Consider the following 27,762-nt stretch of genomic DNA (forward strand, 5'->3'; position numbering starts at 1 on the left):
TTCCTGCTTTAATATGTTCGTTGCACAATATTAGAAAATATCATGATCAGTAACAATGCACTTCACAGAGCAACCACAGGGTCATTTTCGCAAAACAGGTTGGCAGAAAAAATTTAAAGTGTAAATGAATTAGAAGAAGTATGTTTGTACCTGATGACGGTGGCAAGGAAACACTCCCTAACCAGATGCATATTCCTTTTTTTTTTTTTTTTTTTTTATAATTCTTTTTTTTTTACATTTTTCAGTTAATTCTCTCCCTCACTTAAAATGGACCTACTGTTAAATTTTATGTGGTAGACTTTAAATTAAAAACATTAGGGTTAATTTTCACATGCTTGAATAGAAAGAATTTATTTGTAAATCATTCACAGAAAGCGAAAGCGTTTATTTGTACATTTACAATCCAGTTTCAAAAAAGTTGCTTTCCAGGGTTTTTTCTAAATCTGCATATTAAGTAGAGCTTGTTTGAAAAATCAGTATGTGAGCTTGATTAGGTTTAAATATTTATTGCATTTCACTTAAGGTACATATTATGATCCATAACTGATCTTATTATGCTGTCTAAACGTATTTTCAAAACACAGCCTTAGCACATCAAAAGCCTTTTATGAAACAATATAAAATGCTGTATTGTTATGCAACAAGTTACATGTCCTTGTGATTTTATGTACAGATTACACTGCCAACTTTAAATAGTTACCCATTTTATTTACATGCACACATTTCACCATAATGTTTCTGACTTGATTGTGTCATATTAAAACTAATAAATTTTGTTCTATTATGATAAAGTAATGGCACCCTATACAAGGAGGAAGCGTTAGTATGTAGTAGCTTTATGGCATTTTGCTTCCGTGGCTCTTATTCACCTTTCAGCTCTGTGAGTGCTGCTGTTTATGGATTTATTAAATCAAATGGGCTAAGAATAAAATAATTAAAATTTCAATAGGAATTTATCTGCATAATAAAAAGAAAATCAGCATTGTTGCAACGTTTGTCAATCTGGTAGGGATTTTTTACTTGATAAATGCTGTTTGTTTCTTAAACAAAAAATTTCTTATGTATACAGTGGTGTAAAAAAGTGTTTGCCCTCTTACTGATTTCTTTTATCAAAGATAACACAAGTATGCACACAAGTAACACAGCATGCAGTTTTTAAAGGGAAAAAAAAAACTCTTTTTTTTTCCCTTATAAAGGGAAAACAAAATCCCAAACTACATAGCCCTGTGTGAAAAAGTGTTTGCCCCTCTGTTAAAACAACCCTGGTTTATCACAACTGAGTTAAATTTCTCTAGCCACACCCAGACTTGATTTCACCTGTTCGCAATCAAGAAATCACTTTAATCGGACCTGCCTCACAAAGTATACTAGACCAAAAGATCCTTAAAAACTAGACATCATGATAAGGGGGGAGACATCCCAGGAGACTTGGGGCACGAGGCGGGGTACACTCTAGACATGGTGCCAATCCATCACAGGGCACACAGATATACACACACTCATTCACATACTGGGCAATTTGAGAACACCAATTAACCTAATCTACATGTCTTTGGACTGTAAGAGGAAACCAGAGTACCCGGAGGAAACCCACCAAGCACAGGGAGAACATGCAAACTCTATGAGACTGAAATCGAGTCTGGCCGGGAATCGGACCCGGACCCCAGAGGTGCAAGTGCTAACCACTACACCACTGTTCTGCCTTGCTGAGATCCAAAGACATTTAAATACAAATTAGAAAGAAAACAATTGAGATCTATCAGTCTGGAAAAGGTTATAAAGCAATTCCTCAAGCCTTGGAACCGCGGTGAACCACAGTGACAGCCATTAGCTTTAAATGACAAAAACATGGAACAGTGGAGAACCCTCTTAGGAGTGGCCGGCCGACCAAAAAAAAAAAAAAAACCCTACAACAACATCCAAAGAACTGCAGAATCACTTGCCTCAGTTAAGGTAAGTGTTCATGACTCCACCATAAGAAAGAGACTGGGAAAAAATGGTTTGCATGGAGTTCCAAAACGAAACCACTGCTAGCATAAAGAATATAAAGGCTCGTCTCAATTTTTCCAAAAAACATCTTGATGATCCCAAGACTTTTGGGAAAATCCTAAAAAAAATAAATAAAAAAATACTGTGGAAGGTGTGTCCCCCATTATGTGTGTAGTAAAAGTAACACCGCATTTCGGAAAAAGAACATCATGCCAACAGTAAAATATGGTGATGGTAGTGTGATGGTCTGGGGCTGTTTTGCTGCTTCAGGACCTGGAAGACTTGCTGTCATAAATGGAACCATGAATTGTGCTGTGTACCAAAATATCCTGAAGGAGAATGTCCAGGCTTCTGTTTGTGACCTCAAGCTTAAGTGAACTTGGGTTCTGCAGCAGGACAATGATCCAAAGCACACCAGAAAGTCCACTTCTGAATGACTGAAGAAAAACAAAATGAAGACTTTGGAGTGGCCTAGTCAAAGTCATTAACCTGAATTCAATTGATATGCTGTGGCATGACCAGAGGTGTGTAGTAACGAGATACATTTACTCTATTAATTTACTTTTTTACTTTTATTTGAGTAGATCTGTAAAGAAGAAACGCTACTCTTACTTTAGCTACATTCGGCTACACTTGATTTGTTACTTTTTTACCCATTTACTCTACACATGGCGCCGGGAGATGTAGCACTTGACTGTTTCACGCAGTAACAATATTCACATGACTCTGTTTGACCTATCATGGAGGTTTCATGGTTTTGGCCAATCTTCATTGATTGCGTATTCCACCAGTAAGAGCAGAGTGTGAAGGTTTAATTAGCAAAGTAATAGCACAGTTTTGCTTAAAATATTGCAATGCACGCAACATTATGGGTGATAAATTGTTGTCAAAATTGTTGACAAATTGTTGGTGCGCGTCTCACTGGCACATCTGTGCCTAAGACAGCGACAAAGTCTTTAGGATGTATCAAGAGCCAGGGTATCCAGGTCAATATCAGCATACCACCAAGAAGGACGAACCACATCCAACAGGAGTAACTGTGGACCCAAGAGGAAGTAAACTAAAGAGTTAGTTAACTAAGAGTTAACTAAAATCTGTTATTTATCAAGGGGTGCCCAAACCTTTGTGGGTGTGTGTATATATATATATATATATATATATGTGTGTGTGTGTGTGTGTGTGTGTGTTCAGTGGGGCAAAAAAGTATTTAGTCAGCCACCAATTGTGCAAGTTCTCCCACTTAAAAATATGAAGTGGTCTGTAATTTTTATCATAGGTCTACCTCAACTACAAGTCCAGAAAATCATATTGTAGGATTTTTAAAGAATTTATTTGCAAATTATGGTGGAAAATAAGTATTTGGTCACCTACAAACAAACAAGATTTCTGGTACTTACAGACCTGTAACTTCTTCTTTAGTAGGCTCCTCTGTCCTCCACTCATTACCTGTATTAATGGCATCTGTTATCAGTATAAAAGACACCTGTTCATAACCTCAAAAAAGTCACACTCCAAACTCCACTATGGCCAAGACCAAGGAGCTGTCAAAGGACACCAGAAACAAAATTGTAGACCTGCACAGGGCTGGGAAGACTGAATCTGCAATAGGTAAGCAGCTTGGTGTGAAGAAATCAACTGTGATTATTAGAAAAGACCACTGATAATCTCCCCTCGATCTGGGGCTCCACGCAAGATCTCACCCTGTGGTGTCAAAAAGATCACAAGAACTGTGAGCAAAAATCCCAGAACCACACGGCGGGACCTAGTGAATGACCTGCAGAGAGCTGGGACCGAAGTAACAAAGGCTACCATCAGTAACACACTGCGCCGCCAGGGACTTAAATCCTGCAGTGCCAGACGTGTCCCCCTGCTTAAGCCAGTACATGTCCAGGCCTGTCTGAAGTTTGTTAGAGAGCATTTGGATGATCCAGAAGAGGATTGGGAGAATGTCATATGGTCAGATGAAACCAAAATAGAACTTCGTGTTTGGAGGAAAAAAGAATGCTGAGTTGCATCCAAAGAAAATCATACCTACTGTGAACCAGGAGGGTGGAAACATAATGCTTTGGGGTTGTTTTTCTGCAAAGGGACTAGGACGAGTAGAACGAGTCTCCAGATCTCAACCCCATAGAAAATCTCCGTGTTGGAAAGCGACAGCCCCAAAACATTACTGCTCTAGAGGAGATCTGCATGGAGGAATGGGCCAAAATACCAGCAACAGTGTGTGAAAACCTTGTGAAAACTTACAGAAAACATATGACCTCTTGTCTTTGCCAACAAAGCATATATAACAAAGTATTGAGATAAAATTTTGTTATTCGCCAAATACTTATTATAAAAAACCTGTATAATGATGAATATGATATATATGATAGACGAATATGATAAAACCCATCTTTATAAGTGCGAGGACAATTGGTGGCTGACTACTGTAAAAACTTTTTTGCTCCACTGTCCCATAAAGCACATTACAGGCCACTGCTATAAATGGTACCTTTACCAGTTTAAATCAACAGACCAGATAGTTTCAGTTTTAAAGCAAAGTTTAATTAAAAAAAGGAAGTAAAGGAACACAAAACATACGACAAGTGGATGAATTACAGCACTGTAATACTCCATCCCTCTGGCACATTTAGTTCTCAGTGGGTGTCAGGTTACAGCAATAGTTCAGAGTTTGCAGCTACGTATCTATTTGTGTGATTTGTGACCCAGTGGACTTTACACCTACACTGCTGCCTGACCTGAATAAACCTACTCAAATGGATTAACATGAATCTGAGGGTAGAATATGAGACTCTACAGCCAAGCAGGGATCCAGTCAAATAGAAACCCAAAATCTTAGTCCAAGTCATGTGATGTTATCAGGCAGCAGTACTGACATTAGGGACGACAGATTCTGAGTGTGTAATGGAGTTAGATCTGAGAAGACTCCACGTAGAGAGAAGAGTTTTTCAGCCGAGGCTGCTGAGAGTCCCGCTTCAGCAGAGCGCCGACCGCCTCCTCGATCTCAGACAGCCATGCTTTCTGTGACACACAAACACACACAAAGGAAACCCGCTTAATAATGCAATCAACTGGCGTGCAGTTAAGAGACCTTTTCTTGCATGCAGGGTGTTTGTTGACGTGACATTTAAAACGAAGTTATCCGATCGGGACAAAAAAAAACAAAAAACGGTGACACAAGGCTGGGATCAGGTGGTGCAGATCAAAGACGGCACAGTGTGTAATTACATCGGGACGCGGTGCGGCTCCTCACCTTAACGGACTCGGTCGGGGCCTGCAGAATGAAGACGCCGATGCACTGCTGATAGCGATTCTGGTGCATTATAATGAAGGAACAGGGCAGGCCAGAGGCTAGAATGTACAACAAAACAGTATATAATCACACTCAGTGACAATTTCTTATTGTTCTTCTCTGAATGCCTATTATTTCATTTCAATACTATCATATTTCTTCCTTCATAAAAAAATGAATAAAAATAGGATCCTGAGAAATGAGCAAGGAAACCCTAATATAAAGAAATGTCTCTGAACCTGTTGCGTTAAACTGGTCTATGTTCCTGATCTGCAGGCGATCTAGTGAGATGGGTTGATCCAGCACAGTGAAGGTGCAGCCCTCGTGCAGTAACTGCTCCAGCTCCAGGCCAGCTGCAGTGCGAGCAGGATACATCTCCCCAGCTACAGACCTCTACACAACACACACCATTAGGTTGGATATATCAATAAAACCTGTAATATAATATTCCAATATAAGCTTCCAGAAGTTTTCAAATATCTGTTCTCAACCTCAGAATACTAATCGTTCGTAACCTAGAAGTGTGCACTGATGTGCAAAGACATTCCCAAGACAGTTGGATACAGAGCAGTTGGATACAAACTCCTTGATATACTGCACCTTTTTATTTCGTTTGACCTTGGTGATCAGGAGGAATTCGTCAAACAGAAACACGTAAACATCGTTCAGCTTTGCATTCTCTGTCCATACAGGGAAGGAAACAGTGAAGAATGATGAATTTAAAGAAGGACAGTAATACAGTAGATTCTGCATCTTAAACTGATTGCATTAAGGGTCCATATATACACACTCCATTTCATGTGTAGAAGGAAATACGAGGGGCATTCAACTCAAAGCGGGACTTTTACAAAATGCTTTAATGCTGAGACTCTAACCGCAATAAAACATTTGAATGATGGAAATGTTTTAAAGACATCCATGAAGAAAGATCTCGGCCGTGGTGGGTCTGAGCCCCCGTAAACACTTAGCAGTTGGAACCTTTGATCCTCGAAAATCGACTGATAACTTGTTGCCAACTTATGGAAGAGACGAATCCGGGTTATTGCCTTTATTTCCACATGTTTAGGCCATTAAAGGAATTCCTGGGAGGCTGTCGTTTCAGACATAAAGCAGGTAGTCTGATCATACAGTAGCTTAAGTACTGAAAACTAGTGAAAGCACTAGTGAAACTTTGGGATAAGTGCATTAGTGTAAAGGGGGATTATATAGATAAATAAAGATAGTTTTTACCCCTTATAACTGTGTTCTGTTATTCTGCACAATCAAAAGTCCCGGTTTGACTTGAAACAATATAGTTTAAGTTTAAAAATGGGATAAATAGGAGAAGTATGATTCATAATTATGTGCATAATATTAATAATAATAATAATAATAATAATAATAATAATAATAATAACTTTTTATCGAATTAAAACAATGTAAACAGATTATCAGTTTTGGAAGTCATGTGTCCAGTTCTCACCAGTGAGTGTGAGCTTCCCCTCGTGTCGGAGACTGCGTTGAGTGACCAGGTTCTCCAAACTCACGGTTTTCAGCAAGTGTTTTAGATTCTGTGAGAAATTACAGGTGTGAATGTACTACGCAAAACTCCTTTCCATCGTTTCCGAAGTTTTTCCCATAACATCCATTTGCAATTTTAATCCAGACAAAACCTGTCTTCCCACGTGGGCACGAGTTAGTCACTGTCTATCTTTTTCATTATTAAAAGAATAATCTTTTTGCATTTGAATACTCTTTACATGAACATGGGCAACTACGTAGAAACAAATATTCTGTTTGTGGTTAATGAACTGAAGCGTAGCAGAGGCGTCCGTCTGGACACAATATGCATGTGTCCACAATAGACTACGGCTTTCACCCTAATCCCATTAAGTCTTTCAAATATAATGAGGTGCTGTAACAAGTATATTGACTGGTTTTCTCATTAATTCTTATTATATAATTGTAGCCTAGTCTAAAATTTAATTAATAGACAAGTCTAAAATCACAAAATTGACGTGATTGATTCAAAACTTAATTAACTAATGTTTAGAAATAAATAAATAAAAAGATAAATTACAAAAGAAATAAATAAAAAGATAAATTAATCATACATAATTATATTCAATATAGTTATGTAAATAAACACGTGCAATTAGAATTATGGAGCAGCGGAACAGGTTCCAAAACCATGTTTGTTGTAACTATGATGGATTCGCACAGGATATGCAGTGAGAAAGAACCAAGTGGCATCTTGAGTTCATCTAAAGTCTGAGTCCTGAGACTCAGACTTTAATGTTGTCTCCAATGCGTTTTCTCGAAAAAGTTTCTAAAAACAATTATACCCAACTGTCCTCATATGAGGATGATACTCACAACCAGTCAAAAGTATGGACACACCTTCTAATTCAATGTTTCCTGTTTAGTGATTTATTTCCTACATTCTAGAACAATACTGAAGATTTCAAAACTATAAAAAAAAAATAACACGTATGGAATTAGGTAAAATAGGTAATAAATCAGTCAGTTGTTATTTTGAGACATGAAGGTCAGCTGTTCTGGAATAGTTCTTGCAAGAACAGTATTGTCAAGTGCTTTTGCAAAACCATGATAAATGAGCCCGTCCCAGGAAAGCAAGACCAAAACTTACCTCTGCTGCAGAGGAGGCGTTTATTTAGAGTTACCAGCCTCAAATATCAATAGATCAGAGGCGTTATGAAGGCTTTACAGAGCATAAATAGCAGACGTATCTCACTATGAAGAGTTCGAATGAGATTATTGCATAGTTCGGAATTCTTCAGTACTGTTTTATAATGTACAAAAAAAATTAAAATCAGAAAGGCCATGCAATGAGTAGATGTGTCTAATCATTTGACTGAAAGATTTTATGTTCTCGTATGAGGATACCTGGGTTACCTGGTGTACTGACGATAATTAACAAGCCCTTGTGCCCTCACTGTACTTCATTAATACGTACCATGACCATAAAAGGTACCTTTTTAGCACCATTCCCTGTGCTAAACTACTGTGAAGTGTTGCATTCTGACAAGGAAGCATATTGGTTTGATACTGATGGAAGAGGACGTTTTTTATATGGAAGATAAATGAGAAACCCACCTGTCCGCACCACACAATGGACTACAACTTTACTAGCATGGTTTCACACTACCTGACGTTATTATAATACAGTACAGCTTTACTGATGTATGCAGTATGCAAAAATTGACATTTGGTAGAAACCATACTGTTAGAGATTATTATTCTATTAACAAATATATTTCCCTATCTGAGTATCTAAAATTAAGCGTATGGCTTAAATCGAATCTGTTATAGGGATGTAAACACTACAGCATTTAAATGTGCATGTTTACCTCTGGAACATGTGCTCTCTTCTCTCTTTCCCACACTGGGAGCCAGACCAAGGCTTCCTTCAGCTGTTTGACTTTCTGATAGTTATCCAACCACTTCACCTTGCCCTCCAGATCATCTAAGCACAGAGAAAGAGGGAATAAGAGATTCAAACACATTCCCAATTCATCACCACAATGCTTCACATACAACAGATTTTCTATTGAAGTTTGACCACGCCCTTTAAACAAACTCTACTCCCTTTTCTTTTTGATCTCTATTGCACAACTTTTATTCTTTTATTCCCTTGATCACAATCAATTCTATTTTCATTATGCAATGATTTCTCTCTGTTTGTTAAGATAGAGATCTTAATCATTCCATGACTCAGGCGTCAGAGGGAATAACCATTCCCCACCCATAAAGAAATAACCAGCCTCAGAGTGGACAAGGTGCACGAAGTTACATCACGGCGTTATTACGTTACACCAGACACACCCTCAAATCAGTCAGGAGAAGGTACGCTGATAAAATATACCCCATTTGAATTTTTGCGTTTTTGTTAAAAACCTGCCAGTCTAGTTGCGAGGCAGATCACACGCAGTTGTGCAGGTCAGGGCATGCTGGTAGAGATGAGCAAAAAACACTAACATGCAACAGTGAAATGTTCTACCCAACCGAAACATCTAAAGATGAAGAAAAACGATCTAAAGTCTGCACACTGAAGCCTGACATAAACTGTGCATTCTGTGACGTTTCTCTCAGCATTTTCTAGGCTCTAGCTTTATTATGATGACAGATAATAAACTGGAATTGTGGGTCGCCACTACACTGTTACAGTTTATAATTCCTCCTCTGACATGAGTCTTTCAACTCTTACATGACCCGAGTTCTGTGCAGATAAACACGGATTATCAGCTCTGATAAGTACACAGTAGAAACATGAAGTAGAACAAGTGGTTTACGATACACCGTTACCGGAACAATGTATTGTGACATACTGTATTTCTCCTGCCTAAACATTTACAGTATATACATATATATATATACAGTACTGTGGAAAAATCTTAGGCACCATATTATATGCTGTACCAATTTTGTTATATATGTTTATCATGTCTGCACAATTATGTACAAAATCATTCAGTATTTCCATAGACAACTTAAAAATCAATAAATAACATTACAGGAGAAATATGCATAGAAAGGAGCGAGTGTGACAAAGTTACCAGATTAATTTATATTCTCCAGCAAGCTCAGTAATACCTAACAACTGTTTTATTTACAGTACAAAAGGCACATACAAAAATATGGCATAAGAAAAAGATTCTTTTGAAAACATTTCTGCATAAAAGAAACTCCTATAAAGAGCAATAAAGAGTAATAAAATAAACAATCAATATTTTGTGGGAGAACTTATTGTCTAAATCAGGAGTTTTAGACACAGATTTGTGCAGTTTTATAAGAAAACAGCTGTTAGGTTTTACTGAGAGAATATGAGTTCTTCTGGTAACTTCTGGTAAATCTCAGAAGCGTACATTACGTTGTACATTATGTCTTGTACTATATTTTTTTTCTTTACAGCCATGCATATATTCTCCTGTAATGTTATTTATTAATTTAAAGTTATATATGGAAATATAATTTTGTACATAATTATGCAGACATGGTAATAATGATAAAATTATATATATGATGATGATAAAATTATGATAACGATAAATTATATATATGGTGATTATATATATATATATATATATATATATATATATATAAAAACTTATATATATATATATATATATATATATATATATATATATAAATTTTTATTAGAATGTACTTGGCATACTAATTATTTTTTTGCCATCTGTTAGAAAACACATTAGTGTGTAGCTGGATTCTTGTATGGAGATTACACTAATCCCAATACATGATGTTCAGAAACAGAATATTTGTTTGTTTTTTTTGGTTTCAAGTTGCGGGAATGTTCAGAAGTATTTAAAAAAGGTATTTTTTAAAACAAGTGCAACCTTAGGGCACCACAGCGGTGCAGCAGGTAGTGCTGCCGCCTCATAGCTACCCAAAAATGTCTGCGGTTACAATCCTGAGCTCAGATTACTGTCTGTGCACTTTTTCCCACGCTCTTCCCATGTCTGGCTGGTTAGTTACCTCCCAAAAACATGCAGGTAGGTCGGAAGTTGCGAGTTTGACAATAAAAACAACCTTTATTTCTCTATATAATCCCCTCCTACACTACTGCACTTTTAAGTTAGCGTTCCAGCGTTTCAATAGTGCTTTGATACCATAAAAGTAGAAAGTTTTCTCAGTATACTGGAGCCATGATCGCATCACATTTGAAATGCTGGCCTCCCAGGAATTCCTTTCATGGCCCAACCATGTAAAAATGGCTTGGAGCAAGATCAGGACTGTAGTCCTTGCCAAGTTAATGTGCAAGTGGTGTTGCTGAATGATTGTGTGTACAGTTCCCACAGACAGATGCGTCTCTTTCGCAAGTTGTCAACAATTTATCGGTTGATTTTCAGGGATCAGGTCCTCGACTCACACTGCACTTTTACTCTTACAGTAAATAGGTGCATCAAAACTTTTGACTGGTACTGTGCATGGTGCATGTGACTGACATTCAGGATGTATTCCTGCCTAGAAACCTGACCAGGATATAATGGTCATGGATGATGAAATCATCAAATAATTAAATGCAAGATTGTATTTTCTACATTTTGGCAAAAGATAATTGCAGCATGATTTTCAGTCTTTTACGTCCTTGATTTTAGCAATGGCAATTTTACTGTTCCATCAGTTAGCCTCATGATCTGCTTGTGACTTGTGACTACGATGACATCGGTCACAACAGTGCATGGCGGAAGTACTGTGTATTTTCGCTGATACAAAAATCTATTTCAGAGCCAAAAACCAAGAAACATTACCTGATTACCTATCAGATTAGATTACCTGATGTTTTGTGACACAGATAAAACAATAAACTGGCAACTGATAGCTTCTGTTGTGCTGATTCATTTCATATGCAGTATGTTGTTGTGGACTTTGTAACTTATTCAAAAGAGAAACAAGAACGTGGATGAAGAAGGTAATAAGGATATTAATTAGCAGAGGTTGGATTTATCGTAATGTCATTAATAGTTACCTTAGAACAGGGGTCGGCAACCTTAAACAATCAAAGAGCCACTTGGGCCCGTAGATGGTTTTTTTAGCTTTATACTGTGTTGTTGTTGGTCTTTCGGCTGCTCCCGGCAAGGGGTCGCCACTGCGGAATATTCAGTCCGCACTACAACTTGGCACAGGTTTTACGCCGGATGCCCTTCCCTACGCGACCCTCCCATTTTATCCGGGCTTGGGACCGGCACTGCATCCAGTGGCTGGGGTTTGGGCACTGGCTGGGAATCGAACCCAGGCCTTCTGCATGGCGGACGAAACACCTACCACTGAGCCACCAGTGCCCTTTTATCTTTATACTATGTACTGTATTAAAAAATAAAAATAATAATAGTTAAATATATTATGTCATGTTACTAGTGTGTGTGTAATAATCTGGCTAGTAATCTGTAAAAAAAAATATATAATCTTGGTACATCTTTAATAAATTATTGTTATTATCAATAATACAGAGAAAGTGACGTCTGCGTTGGTGACTTTGCAGAGTGTAGTTTTGTTTATCGGCGTTTGTGATGCATATTTTGAGCGACAGAAAAATGTAACACGTTTTATTTTAATGTTACAAGATCACCATGATCTTCAAATTTATAATTACATTTGAAAAACTAACAACTAAACTAAAATTCAATTAAATACTCATTATTTATTTTTCCAAGCGACAGGGAGCCGCACAGACGGATGAAAGAGGCACATGCGGCTCCGGCCTTGACGGTGTACATGTTGGCTCATTTAAATGCTTCTGTTGCTAATGAGACAATGCTGTGGAATATGTTGTGCTTTATGCTTTAAAAAATAATGCGCAGGCATAAATAATATATCCTTGTTCAGGGGTTTGAGAAGGATTTGAGATTTAGGCTTGTATTAGAAGCACTTATGAGACAAAGTGTTGTTTAAGATGATATAATGTTATCAGATGTGCTTTCTTGCTGAATGCGCTGCCGTGACTGGTTTTAAATGTGGGTTTTAGCACTGCTATCCAGTAACTTACGTAATGTTCTTTTTGGACATTTTTTTTACTTGCAGAAGTAGTTTTTTTTGCAAGCAATATATGTGTAAATATTGAGCTAAACAATTACCCCAGAATATATTAATAGATGTCGATATCTCATCCATTCCCACTACTTCCAAAAATTATTTTCATAAACCACTATTTAACTTTTATGATTCCTGGGTGAGAAAAACATCTCAGTGATTTGTCTGAGCAGCAGGCATTCATTATTCTAATAGCCAGAGAACGTATCATGTTTGGCATTAAAAGCAACTCCCACCCTTTAGGCCATTATGTTTTTGCAACCTGTTCATCATGGCAACACATTACATAAATGATAAAATCTGATTTATCAGGCAGCCCTAATTCTGTGCTATGAATAACCCTAGAGTCTGGCCGTTGCTCATGAGAAATATCTTGCCTGCTTGCAGCTGTGCTAACTGATAATGATACTTATTTACATATGGCTCTGTCCACCAGCTCCACTACGCTCTGTAAGGCGCTCTCCTCCGCCTCGGTGCAGCTCCTCTTCTCCATGTTCTTCAGGATAAGGGGGTAACGCGTAAACCTCTGCAAAGGGGACACTAGCAGATCCTTTAACTGCAGCCTGCGGCACTGTTCTTTTCTTTCGCACCACTGTGGAATACAGCCAGAAAGATGTTATATAATAGCAGCATTATTGATAAAGCAGTCAAGGCAGGAGTGAGTCCAAAAAAAATACAGGTAGCAATTACTGTAGATAAATGTTAATACAATATATGGAATCAAAGAAAAGAAAAGGAAAATTTATAAGCACAAAGGAGATCCATCCATCAATCTAAGAAACCTCTTTGGTCCAACTAGGGACAGTTGGGGTCATTGGTGATTACTATTGTATTTTTTCCGATTTTACAACCGTGGTGGGACCTCGGGTCAACATTCACACATCCATTCACACACACTACAGGGCAATTTGGGGACGGCAATTAGCCTAATCTGCATGTCTTAGGACTGTGGGAGGAAAGGGGAGTACCCGGAGGAAATCCATCAAACATGGGGAGAATGCAAACTACACAAACTAAGACCCCAAGGCGGGAATCGAACCCGGACCCTGGAGGTACAAGGCGACGGCGCTAACCACTAAACCAGTATGTCAGTGCGTGGCAGTTTAAAAAAATCCCCAACCCTTGAGATGTGAGGTGACCGTGCTAACCGCTGAGCCGTGCCGGTAACTGAATCCTTATATTCAGGTAACTTTGTGGGAAAAAATGAAGGTAAAATGTTAAGGGGGGATGGGACCTTGAAGTTTCATGAGTTCAGAACAGAAATGCTCTCTTGCATGCAGTTTCTGATCACTGTGCTCTTACATTATAACATATTTCTTCCAGTAAATACATCAGTAAATGTAAAAATGTTTAAAAATAAAAAAATTATAAAAAACAAGCCAAACCTAGTTACTGATATTCCACTGAAACAACTGCCTTACTGAATGTAATGGAAGAATAATCTTGAATTTATATAAAATATAATAAATAATCAGCCAAGTTGTTGGATGTTCTCTATCCATGTTTGTTGATTTCAGATAATAATGCATCTTTACATGAGGTGCCCCAACAGGAGGTAATGGCAAACATTTTCAAAAAGAAAAAGAATTTATTATTAGGTGGAGTCTAAAAGCTGGAAGTCTAAAGTTATATACAGTACATCAAAATAGAAGAAAATTAAAATTCATGTCATTTAATCAGTCAGAAAAAAAGAGTCTTACACACCTTCACATAGGAGCTGAAGTCCTCCCTGGCTTTCAGGGTGTCTAAATAGTGGATGGCTTTGGTGTAGTTCATGCAGTATTTCTGCAGACAGTGACAAATGCCTTCACCAAAAGCCTAAAGAGATCAAGGACAATGGTCAGAGAACACATTCTCTTCTGAGCATCTAAACTAAAGATGTTAAAAAATCACACATACACATACAAAAAACACATACACATACAGTATATTACACCAATCAGCCATAACATCAACACATTAACATTTATCATCAATTACTGGTGACAGGATTATGGGCACCTGAGGGTCATTTATGCTTGTGGGGAGCAAAGTCCACCGCATCTGTTCTGATCCCACACAAAAGCCAATGCAGTACACCTTGCCAAAAAAGGTCGATGCTGGCTATGATAGAAAGGCGCCAGGAGAACACCCAGGAGACTGCAGCCAACCGCACATGGAGCCAGCGGACAAGTCAAATCTGCTGAACTCCCAAAGCCCCCAGATCCCAATCTGCTTGAGCACCCATGAGATGCTCCAGATAGGAGTGCTTTGATCAGTGATGATTCCAGATCAGAGAAATCTGAATCAGCCGAGACGGATACCATTACCAATAACGATTGCTGATTACAGGTGTGTGTGGGTTATTGGAATCTACCATTTAAAGTGTTGTATTTATTGTGTAGTATTTATTTACTTGTTTCTATTCTAAACAACAGTGTTCTACAATTAAGATATGAGAAAGTATCATAAATGTAAAACTTTTATTTATTGGAAGGCAACATATAAAAAAAATTCCATTCTCTTACTATTTTATGTGAATCATAAATAAACTGAAACCAATAGAATAGCCTCTGCTTCCTATCTCTTAACCCGTGTCACAAGACTTAAGCTTTATGAGCAACTCTACTAAAGGTGGTTAAGGGTCGACTTACAAGATCTTTGCGGATACCATTTCATACTCAAATTATTCATGCTGCGTTGTTCTTAATCGACAAATAAGATTTGTTGTGTTAAAGCTTCTAGCAGAGGTTCCTCCATGTGGTTTTGCTTAAAAAAAAAAACTGTGTTTATTGCAAATTTGACATCTTTTAAAGAGACTTGGTAATATTCCCAGAGGGAGGATGGCATGTCGATGTGGCAGTCGACTCATATATTTTGTGTCATCACAATAGCATCGGTTTATGTGGTCAGACATTCGAAAGACAACCGATCGATCGGAAATCCATTAACTCCAGACAAGAAAGTCTGATCCATGGAGGCCCCACCCCGTAACACACAGCCCCCAAAGGATCTGCCACCAATGCCCTGGTGCCAGAGACCACGGCACACCCTGAGAGGTCTTGTGGAGTCATCCCCCAAGGGACCAGAGAAGCCCAGGTGGTACAAATGGAATCCATACAACATGGTAATATTTCATGTTGTAATGTTATGGATAATCGATGAATATCTAGACTTAATTATAACTTGTATCTGACTGAAACACAGCCAAAAGCGGGCACTTATACATACGCACTCGCATGCAACTTCATGCACACAGATGTATGCTCACATACACGGATCAACACACACATACATGCACACAAAATCATCTGTGATAACTAGCCTTTCTGAGAATAGCCAGCAGGGCCTCTGTGCTGTTGGTTTCTGGAGTGCTTTCTGGAGGCTCTGGAGTTGCCCATAGCTCTTTAATTACCCCCAGTAGACTGGTCAGGAAACCAAAGCTAACCTGCAATGAGACAGCAAACACACAACCTGATGTGATACAATGAACAATACATCATCCATTAAACTTCTACTTATGTTTTGTACTGTACCAGGCACAGCTCATTGAGGTTGGCGAACAGTGCCCAAGAATCAATATCTAGTAGACACTCCCTAATCTGCAGCTCTGACAGAGTGGTCTGAAATACCTGCACACAAACCAAAAGGTAAAACATGTTTAAACGACTGGAAGGTTACATATACTGTACAGTACTGTGCACATGTTTTCAGCAGATGTGAAAAGAATAGTAAGAAAGTAAGAATGCTTTCATAAATAGAAGTCCTGCTGCAGAATAAGTTTGGGGCCAATCAGACACCTCCCTGGCGCTATTGCATGATGGGTAAGTATCTTGCTTTACTTTTCAGCACTGAGAATCTCCATTTGCAGAAATGCAGCCTCATACCTGCAGGAAACCTCCACCTTGCTTAACTGCAGCATGCAGACACTGATCTAGCCCTTCAGCAAACAACCTGCCTAAAGGCAGATTTCTCAAAATTTAGCCCATTAGTCCAGAGCACCTGCTGTCACCTTAACCTTGTTTCCATGTCGAAGGTATGACTTTCGGGCCGAATTTCGTCTATAAAAAACACTGGCCATAATTCTCTTGATGGGTGAACCTGGGTCCCACTGGTTCAGCCAGTTCTTTGCTGATGGCATTGCTGGATATCCTCCAGTGAAAGAAAGTAAGCAGATGGGTCTTTCACCTGCTACGCTATGTTTCCTTAGCTGACCACTTTGTCCACAATCCTCAACGTTGCCCGTTTCTTTGTGCTTTTTTAAAATACCTTAGAGCATATCTTGAAACCCAAATCTGCTCTGAAATCATTGCCTGGAAGAAACCTTACTAATTCAGTATAACTACCTTGTATATTGTTGCTGTGCTCAGTCTTGCCACGGGTACGACCTGTGACATGAAACTGTCTTCCACAACCTTAGCATAGTAGCAGAGTTAGGCTGTTCCTCACCCAGTTCTATGCCTCCTACATAGCTGTTTCTATCTCAGTTAATGAGAGTTGTTGCTGGTTTGAAGCCACCAAATATTGATACCAAATTCACACCAAATATTAAACCTTCTGTTCACTTACTTTGCATTTTGTAAATGATAAAAATAAACAATTTAAACAATTTTTCGAGAGCATTCTTAATCTACCGTATTTCTTCACACCTGCTAAAAACATTGCCAAAGTTAAGTTAAGCCTTTATTTGTCACATATACATTACTACACAGTGAATTATAAATTTTTTGGATATCCCAGCGTAACTGAAGGTCAGAGCGTTGGATCAGCCATGAAACAGCACCCCTGGAGCAAATAGGGTCAAGGGCTTTCCTCAAGGGCACAACACTGGCAACCTGGTGGAGGCTCAGTCCCTTAGATCGTTGAGTTTTCATATCCCTGTACTGCCCTACTGTATACTGTATAAGCATGGTATAACCAAGTAGAGGAACATAACAAAGTTTACAATGTTTTCTGGTTTTGTTCAGTTCTTTGTCAAGTACTAATAGCATAATCAGCACATTGTGACTATTAAGTCATTTGCATAGCCTATAAAAGATCTCTCACCACGTCACCCCTATCATCTGAACATTTTCGTCCATCCATGTGACCCGTGGCCCAGATATCCTCCACTCAATCATACAACCAGCAACCACTCAGACATTCAGAATGACCCCGAAATAGAAGTGTCTAGTCCACTCAGCAAAAATCTCAAAGATTATTTATAGTACAGGATAAAGGGGATCAGAATATAATAAAGGTTGGCAATATAACAAAATAATATACTCTTATTATACTACTAGTTTAATACAGTGAAAAACTGTTACAGTTTCTACACTAACAGCATATTCTCATCACCACACAGTAATAAATGATATTCTTATCCATGATTTATACCTCTTTCAGCACCATTAACTGGTCTAGGAAGTACACACACTCGCTGGTGAAGAGCTCCCAGAGGGTCTCCTGTCGTTTGTATGCTTTTGGCTCCTCTTCTGCTCTCAGCTCAGGCTTACTTCTCAGGAACTCCTCCAAAGTCAAATCCTGAGGGAAAAAAAATCAATTAACTATTACATGCTCACAGATTTTGCACATATTCATGACTGTCGGCATCATATTACTTCATATTAGACAAATTACTAAAGACTTTCCAAGACAGAGCTCGCTTATAAAAAATTTAAGACATTCAAAAATTGTCTCTTTTACCTTGTACTGTTGAAAATGTGTGTTCCTCCATTCTTGGATCTGAATGGCTATGAGACATTTTTCGATGTCTCCAGCTGTGCGTGTCCTGCCTTTGCTCTAATATATATATTAAAAAAACACACATCATCATTTAATAGGGATGAGAATCAGCAGGCACCAGACAATGCGACATTATCACAGTACCTATGTGCCGATTCCATTTGTATTGCGATTTTGTAAGTATCATGATTTTATACACATCCTGATTCTATATGCAATTTTTTTTTTTAAGACCTTTTAAAAAAAAAAGTAAAAATAAATCCTGACAGATAAGTGTTTCCGTTTGTGTGCTGTGTGTTTGTGTATGTGAATCTAAAGTACGGAGTAACGGAAACACTGTTTTGTCTGAAAAATAAGTAAGAAATCTCTCTAATGACACTCGAATGAGCGACACACTAACGGAATCACTGCTGTAAAGTAAAAATAAAACAAATCAACCTGCACTTTACCTTTGAAAAAAATCGCAACCGAGCAGTGTTTCTGTGTAGAGCGGAGAGAAAGACTGTGTGCGTGTCTGTCTCTGTGAAGGCAAAGGTAGGAGGGGACTGTGTGTGTGTGTGTGTGTGTGTGTGTGTTTGCCATGGTGTCCAATGATGCTCGCACGCACATAAAGCAGGCTGAGTCTTGAGCAGAGAGAGAAATTGTCTCTAATGAGACTTACATGTGCGCTGTACACACACGCATACAGACACAAAAAAATATGTTTTACACACACACATGTGGTCACAGTGTTATAGTAAACAGTACACATGCACGGATGTTGATTATACCAGTAAAAGACGCGCACTATGACCCAGCAGGGGAGACGATTACCCACAATTCCGCAGCGCCCGAGAGAGAAAAAACGTTGGCTCAGTTGTGATCACGTGACGCTCGGCATCAAAACAAGAAGTGCATGCGTGATACATGATACTAGGTACTCGTAAATCAAGACTTGTTCGTTTTCCAAGTAAAAATTTATTAAAAATCTTTGCTCGTCTTGCAGAACACTCACAAACCACATTACTCGCAATTCGAGGTTTCACTGTATAGCATATATAGAATTTATACTGTAGCAATTTCCAACAAAAATGTTTGATATAGCCACCAAATGTGCTTAAGGACAATAATTTCGCAAAATGATTAAAAGCCCAAAAACTGCATTTATTTCATTTTGCTGTCAACCTGTTCCTGTCTGAACAATCATGATAAAGCTTACACATGTACAATAAATAATTGGTAAATTTGATTTTTATTGATTTTCAGGAATCTGGGAATCCCTTGATCAATAAAGTAAGTCAATTTTAAAATGTGTAATTCACCTCATGCCTAAGTGTACCTTCACAAATAACTCATTTCTATTGCATGTATTGAGGAGTAAGAATGCTTCGTGTTACATAACTACAAACTTTCCTTATTTTCCTTCCTGTTCTTGTTTATAAAATCTTTGGCTAGCATCTCAGAATGTGCTCTCACTTATTATAGATGGGTGCCTGTCTTAATTATGTGTGTTTACGCACATGACCGGAGGCTAACCCTTCTCACTGGGAGGCAAGGGCAACAAAGTTCTTTTGTCTCTCCTTCCAGTGAACCAGACAATCAGATTTCAGTATGGTCACGTGACAGCCAAGGTGACTTTATGTTCTGCTTGACTTCATATTGAAACAGGACCAATAGGACGAATTTACTTCTTCGTACAGTTTAAAAAAGCTACACACTGTATTCATCATTCACTTCTTACATTCATGTAACTGATACACACACTAACAGGCAAAGGAAAGAAGTTTCAGTAATAACAAGCACTAAGTAGTCAAATCATCATAAACAGCTTTGACATCTCGGCTATCCAGTAATAAAAACAAGTCTGGATGATGCCGTAACTTTGTTCGTGGTTCTGTTTTGCATGTGGTTATTTACATGTTGCTTACCTGCCAGAAATTGATAAAAATGTAAATCTACTTTGACGTGGGTCAGTGAACAATACAGTATGTGTTTTTTTCCCCAAGAATAACGAGAATTTTCCCCAAGAATAACGAGAATGAGGAGTTTTTTAGATAATTTTCATTACCAATATTTTTGATGCCTGAAATGTTAAACTTCACCTACCATAGTACGCTTTGAAAAAGGCCACTTTGGTTTCTTCGTTTCTATACATGAGAATAAAATAAAAGTGGTAAACACACCTTTAGTATCCACAGCAAACTGTATATAAAATGCTGAAATGTATAACACTATAGACAATTTTTGATACTCAATTATTTTGCTGAGCAATTTTAAACTAAATATTAAGAATAAAAAATTGATATATGAATATAATATTGTATTTGAATGCTTATGGTGATAGCCTGATAAACCTGTTAACGTGGAGCGGTTTAAAATGTCGACGGCACCATTGGAGACGAAAAGATCACCAGGAGAAACGTCCATTCCAGGAAGAGTGACCACCACGGAGCTTCGCCTCCTTTCCTGCAGCCTGCTGAAAGCAAAGCAAAGGCATGAGAAAAATGTTAACAGAGGATAATGTTGCATAGAATAAAAGAAGTTTTCAGACCTAATGGGAACTATTTTCTTAAAGCATGACAGATGAGCTGTCTGTTTGCTAAATGACAGATTGTCGCTTCCTTTTTAAGTTCGATCATTTAGAAAAACAGTTCATAATGTGCAGTTCATAGTCTGAATGACAAATCTCAGGATGCCTGAATTTTACAGTATATATATATTACGATCTTATTTTAACATTTAATTTTTAGAATGAAACTATCATCAAAATTATGAAATTATGTCTTGGTGCCATGTATATATGACTTCAGGACGCCACTGGCTGCTGTCAGATATTAAACGCTACTTAAAACACATTCAGTGTGAGGATTTCATAGCAGTACTTAAACAGCTCAAGCAAGCGTCTGGCTGTCCTCGTTCTTTTGCACCTGAAATACAGCTGACTAACTGCTTGCCGTCATCCAGAGCAAAATCACAAACATATCATTTGCTCAAATTACATAAATTATTTGAAATGAATGTGGAGTGGCACAAACTTGTGACGTATTTTTAACCCAGATGGCGTGAGCAATGACATATCGATGTGCATATGCATGGCGTTTCAGAGGACAGACATTACGTCCGCATTAGAGTCAGTTAATAAAGTCACTATTGATTGTGATTGTGAATGGCAATGAAATGCAATTAAAAATCCAAATTAAATTAATTTTTTTGGTCACATACACATCCATACACAGTATTATATGCAATGAAATGCCAATACGACTGTTTGTAACCTAAAAAGAAAAGACAGAAAAGAATAGAAAGATTTCACTACAATAAAAGAAAAAATGTGCACTAGAAGAATACAATTAAACTAAAGATAGAATAAAAATGTAATAAAAATAAATAAAAATAAAATAATGTAATATTCAAATTTACAAATTGTCAAAGGTTTCAAATAAGATAAAATTAAAAATTTATAAATTACACAGAAAGGGCAAAGTGTAAAGTATAAAAAATATATACACATATAAAAGGGTAAAGATATTGTGTGTGGGACAGCAGCAATGTGGGTGAAACATTAAGTATGAAATAAAATGATGTATGTGGTATTGTTCGTGCTTCAAAGTGAAAGTTAGACCTCTTTTTATGTGTAAAACAAGAACAATGAATGTGCAAACAATCTGATCAAATCATAATCTGATTAAAAAACCGGAATTGAGCATTGTGGCTTTTAATGTGAACACAGCCTTATAGATACATGTGACTGCTTAGGACGGTTCTATTTAGTAACCATAAAGATGGCTTTGGACTGCATTTCACACTGCTAATTTTAAAACAGAAAATGCCGCAAAAAGTGGTAAATTCAGCAAAGTAGACTTTATGTAAACTAAAATGAATTTCCCTGTTATTTAAATGCACTTCTGATCATACAGCACAGTTATAGAAATAATTTATATTATTATTATTATTATTATTATTAGCTCGAAATGAGAATGGGTTCACGTTTGAGTCTGGGTCATGTCAGAAGTTTTTTCTTATGTCATCTCAGTACATTTTTATTACCTCTGCCACCTTTGGCTTATTAGATATAAACTGATAAATCTTTAAATATGTATAATTTTTTACATTTGTATCCTGAACTTATATTCCTGTAAAGCTGCTTTGTGACTTTGAATGTCGATTGTTAAATGCGCATAAATTATTAAACCAAATATCAATCATTCACTGCCTTGCGGATCCTGAATCTACGTTTAGTTCTAATAACAAAAATACAGTAATTAAAAACAATTGGAATTAATATGTTAAAGTTGACTCGTTATAGGATTACAAAATCTCATATTAAGCTTAGTGAGAATCTGTGGAACCTCGGGTAACACAAGTCCTCAGGTCTTTATTAACAGGGTTATCAGGTTTGTGTTTCACAAAAAGCAAACGTTAAAATCTTTTGTTTCCTGTGTTTATATATCGCATGCCATTGGTCATGTTCAACTATACAAAATAGTGAAATGAACAGTGCTCATGTCTTGTGGAACCAGTTATGACAAAAACCGAAAAGGCAAGACAAGAGAAGCAACGCCCTGCTTTCCAGCCTGTGGCTGTGCAACCCGGAGCAGTGCTTTAAAATTGAGGATTTGTTTTTGCCTATAGTGTTTTTTTTTTAAATGTATATACATTTATGATGTAATTATTCACTGGAAAAAAATCAGCATCGGAGATACGACATGTAAAAGCTTCTTCAGGACTGAGATTTTTGTCTCTCATGTTCTCACTTTGATTGTGTTTATCTGCATTATACTCAGGTGACCTCAGCTCTCCTGTACATGTGCTATACAGTGGCTGTGAATCTCGAGCGTGAAGCAGAAATGTTTTCAATAGCAACCTGACAGGCTGGTTTTTAAGTTCCACCCTTAATGTTTTGACGAAAATTTTAAATGGTGGTGGCCAGGTGTGCTGCTGTGTATATCAGCATGATATTTTCGCATTTCACAGATGAATGGAAATAATGCTCAACATTGCTCATAATCACAATACATACACTTTTAAACGTACAAATAAACTGATGAAACACCATGTACAACAACATCATAGCAAGGCCAACATGGACACCTCTTATCAGTGTTCGTCAGCACCTGACCATGAGACTGCAATGATAAACAGTGTCGCAGACGCAGTTGCTGTGAGACACATACCCTTTGCCCTTATAACAATAACGCCCAGGGCAGAGCACCTGCTCTGATAGACCTTTCGAAACACATTTTCTTTTCCTCTTTAAGGTTGAGCCTTACTTGCCATGTAAAGAGTCTTTAAAAGGATGACGTTAATAGTCATCACATAATTCTCCTTCCTCTCTACTTGACACAAAGATTAGAGCTACAAGGCCTAAAAAGGAAAAACATTGGTCGATGTGTCCTGCTCCTGTTATAAATATGGCACTTTGAACTAGCTCATGAAATGAAAATAGGTCACCGCTAATTCTACCACAAAACACATCCATAATGCAACTCGCATCTCAATGAAGCCTAGTCTGAGTACCAAGTCCCATGTCACAGTGCTTCCACAAAGAAGGGGGCTTTGTCCTTCCACCTCTGCCAGATAATGATGCCCTCAGACTCAAGCTCTCTTCTCCAGTGCCTGGCCCAGAACAAGCTGTTATCGAAGAGTGCTGCACAATTAAGGCCTTTATAACTGCCTGATTATCTCTCATTAAAAAGAAGCCCTTCGTAGATGAACAGATACACTGGAGGAAAACAGCATTAATGAGTTTCTGTATTCCATACAGAACCATGGGACTATGCCTCGAACAAAGTGGGATCACAGCGAACAATGGGTGTTCAATGGCCAGCTCCATTAGCACCGCTCTGTCTGGTCTACAAGAAATATTGCTATTTGGCCATCTTTGATAAAACAGCGCTTCAAATTAGTGATGTCGAGCGAGTAAGGGAACAGGTTCAGTTGGCATGGAATTGTTGGTTTTGCGACACAGAAAAGCAGAAAGACTGCTGGCTTGACCAGTTCCACATATACAGTGTGTGATATTACATTTTGCATGTACGAACACTAAGTAAAAAAAAACAAATATAAATTCTACGTGGCTCACATGCAAATCTAAGAAGGGCATAGTTCATGCAAATTACTGAAGATAGTGGGGCTGTACACCTACCTTTTATGACTTGGATCTTTCACCTGCAGTGAAAAACATATGATGTGAGCACAGGTAGCAATGAAAAATTTTTAGTTACATCACTGTACATTCAGATAAGCTGAAGCCTAGCAAAACATGTCTCCTCCATATGATATATTTCTCTGAAGCAACAACTGTCATTTTAAAGTTTGCCTTTAAAAGCCCTTGAATCTGCCAAGATGTTCTGACTATAGAGGATGTGCCTGACTAAATATATAAATTCAAGGAATGGGGTTTTCCTTTCATTCTTTTGATCACCAAGTGACCCCTTCATTATTTGATGCCTGTGGACTGTGGGTAGCGGAGGCCCTTACTTGAGGGGGTCTGGGGACATGGGCTCGGTCAAAGCTGTCGGCACATGTATCTACTCATTCATCTGCTGTCAAAAGGGCTCATTGTGAAGAGCCACCACAGGAGGCAGAGTAGAATGAGCATGGAGACTTGAATTGGAAGGAATGCAAAAGGCTCCCTGTGTGCAACAATCACACTTATGACTCCCTAGATTGACTGTGACTATCACGGTCTTAAACATACCACACGCCAAAACATTCCTCAAATCAAAACCATGATATGCATAAATTAAACTGCTTTTCAGAGTATTGAAAAGTTCAGTACATTATTCAGTACTGTATAAGCATTATTCATGTGTATGGGAAAATTTAGTACATTACCTTGTCAGAATCATAATCAATATCAGAGCATTCATTCACAGTTAGAAACTCTTGCTTTGAATAAAGAACATGGCTGCTAATTGTCTTTGATCTGTAAGATCTGATGCTCCCGGAAGTCAACAAATCATTTGAGTGACCGTCCTGCTGACTGTCCCCATTAGACTCATTCACAGTGGTAGGATGGGGAGATTTCTGACGGTGTGAAGGTGACAGAGGGCTCCTCGGTGATGGAGACTCACTCACGCTAGGCTCCTCCTGAGTGCTCTCTATCCTGCCTACATCACGACAAGGAATCCTGGTGCTCCTCATCCTCCTCAGAGTGGGAGATGTGGAGATGCGAGCAGGTGCCTGTCTGTCAAACTGAAATAAAGGTGTCGGCATGGTTTCCACCTCACCCAGCGAGCCACATCTCAGTCTAGAAGGGGTCCTGGACAACTCGATCCGCATCAGGAATGGATTGCTCGTTTGGGTCTCTTTGTCCACGGTTTGCTCCTGAAAGGTTTGCGTGTGAGCATCCGCGGTTTTGGCCATGTCCTCATCGTGCCATTCAATGTAGGTCCATTCCAGGGTTTTGTCCACATGCTTTCCAATTTCCGTTATATGCTCATGATTTATGTCCGTCATCTTTTGCTAAGCTGCATGGTATCACTGAGGGGCTGAAAGCGAACTGATCTCCAGAAGAGTTGGATCAGTTTGTAGCTGTGTTGAAGAAAAAAACAACAAAAATAAGAAAAGCGAAATGTGAACAAGATTGGGTTAGGGGATTTTTTTGTGTGTGTATTGAAACTCTTTTAAATCAGATAAAACTCCCTGAGGAAGGACAATAATGTTAATGGGAAAGCATTAACCACAAAAGATCGTTTACACAGAAATACAAGAGACCTGCAGAGCCTGGTCACTGTTTGCCAGAAGTGTTTTAAGTAAATGTCACATTGTGGCAGACTTAAATCTTGGCAAAAAAAGACGAATTCAGGACCAGGCTTGGATTTGTGCACTTTTTTTAGTCCAGAAAAACTGGACTGAAAAAAGTGTCCACAGTTAACATCAGACCAGCACATCTGCACTAAAGTGATCGAAGTCCTCCAGCTGTTTTAGACTGATGCAAAGTAAAACTTAATCATTGTTATGGACAATGCACCTGTTGTAATGGGTAACACAAATTAATATTGTCTTTAAAAACAAAAAATCCACAAATATATGCAGACTGGTAAGTGACTAACATGATATTTTTATTTTTATATAAAAAAAAATGTTGGATACTTACTGTACGTTTTATTTCATGTTTCAGTCGTCTCCATGAAGCGATGTGTGTGTGTCTACGAGTACACTGGTGCGCTGTTCCCTCTCACCAAACAAAACTGCTCAGTCATTAGATTTCAAACAGGTGACGATGAGCTACATCAAAAGAGATTTAAAAGATTTGAAACATTTAAACTAATTAGTAGTAACGTATAACGCGCGTGCGGTGGAGTACAGGCTTTTCCCAGCTCAGTACACAATGAGCAGCCGTTACCGCACAATAGACCGAGACAAACCCCCGAGTCTCCGTGTTCACTGTGTGTGTGTGTGTTTGTGTGTGTGTGTGAGAAGAGAAAAGTCTGAGTGGGCGGAGCGAGCGCACACTACCGTACTCGCTAGTATTTTAAAAACAACACACATATTTTGGAATAACATGTCATTTTAATTATTATGACACTGTGTTTAGTAAAGCAGGAGATACAGTGGGTGATTTTTCGGACCGTGTCTCGTGTGTACCAGGTGTGTGATTCTAACTCGGAATTAGACTTCACACAGGATCAGGTTCCTTTTGTGTCATGACCTGAATGACCTAAATGTGACTATCCCAAATTCCTACCGTTAACACGCTAAGGGAAGAAGACTTTGCTCGTTTATGACATCTGACACACAGTGTAGTCTATCATATACAAAGGAAGATTTTTTGAAAAATCTATCTCTAGGAGAGCTTACCACGTAGCTCATGACGAATTAATCGTCCCTGTAAATCCTGTTTAGCAGCATGATCAAACTATTTTAGGAAGTTACTGTTTTGTTTGTGATGGCTTATGTAGCCCGGGTGATACACACATTACCAGCTACACTTATAGTCATAAACAGTTATTACACACATGTTACATCACTTGGGCAAAACTGGTATTAAGAAACTAAATAACTCCAACCTACAGTAGATCTCACAAGACCGTTCCGTTCATGTAGAGTTATACCTAAAGTCTTAGGAAAATAAATGCATAAATAAATAAGCAATAATGGTGGCATTGAGGAGCACTGTCACCTCGCACCTCCAGGGTCCGGGTTCGATTTCCCGGTTTGTGTGCATGGAGTTTGCATGTTATCACCGTGCTTGGTTGGTTTCCTCCATGTACTCTGGTTTCCTCCCCCAGTCCAAAGAT

General features: G+C 38.3%; 1 protein-coding gene across 2 annotated transcripts; it reads right to left on the reverse strand.

The window, feature by feature from the left end:
* Positions 1-4,442: 4,442 nt before the first annotated feature.
* On the reverse strand, positions 4,443-26,896 carry plekhg7 (pleckstrin homology domain containing, family G (with RhoGef domain) member 7). Of its 2 annotated transcripts, none has more exons than XM_053499714.1 (17): positions 26,619-26,896; positions 25,355-26,053; positions 24,663-24,685; positions 20,872-20,990; positions 20,624-20,664; positions 18,500-18,595; positions 18,191-18,337; positions 16,351-16,446; positions 16,140-16,262; positions 14,540-14,653; positions 13,253-13,427; positions 8,635-8,750; positions 6,747-6,834; positions 5,885-5,964; positions 5,524-5,677; positions 5,246-5,343; positions 4,443-5,013 (listed from the first exon to the last, which is right to left on the reverse strand). In XM_053499714.1, exons 2-17 carry the CDS (start codon positions 25,976-25,978, stop codon positions 4,903-4,905), a joined length of 2,205 nt encoding a protein of 734 aa, XP_053355689.1. In that variant the 5' UTR covers positions 25,979-26,053; positions 26,619-26,896; the 3' UTR covers positions 4,443-4,902. The 2 variants fall into 2 exon arrangements, with proteins under 2 accessions (XP_053355689.1, XP_053355688.1); XM_053499713.1 differs by having other exon boundaries at positions 4,444-5,013; positions 20,872-20,993.
* Positions 26,897-27,762: the final 866 nt, after the last annotated feature.

This window comes from Clarias gariepinus, chromosome 7 (genome assembly GCF_024256425.1).
Source record: "Clarias gariepinus isolate MV-2021 ecotype Netherlands chromosome 7, CGAR_prim_01v2, whole genome shotgun sequence".
NCBI lineage: Eukaryota > Metazoa > Chordata > Actinopteri > Siluriformes > Clariidae > Clarias > Clarias gariepinus.

What these genes read in the sequence shown, in the direction of transcription:
- plekhg7 (XM_053499713.1), bottom strand. Translation starts at nt 25,978, where the DNA reads ATGACGGACATAAATCATGAGCATATAACGGAAATTGGAAAGCATGTG. An exon ending in AAAGATCCAAGTCATAAAAG is followed by an intron (nt 20,994 to 24,662) that starts GTAGGTGTACAG and finishes CTTTGCTTTCAG; the next exon opens with CAGGCTGCAGGAAAGGAGGC. An exon ending in CCCCGACCGAGTCCGTTAAG is followed by an intron (nt 5,014 to 5,245) that starts GTGAGGAGCCGC and finishes TGTGTGTCACAG; the next exon opens with AAAGCATGGCTGTCTGAGAT.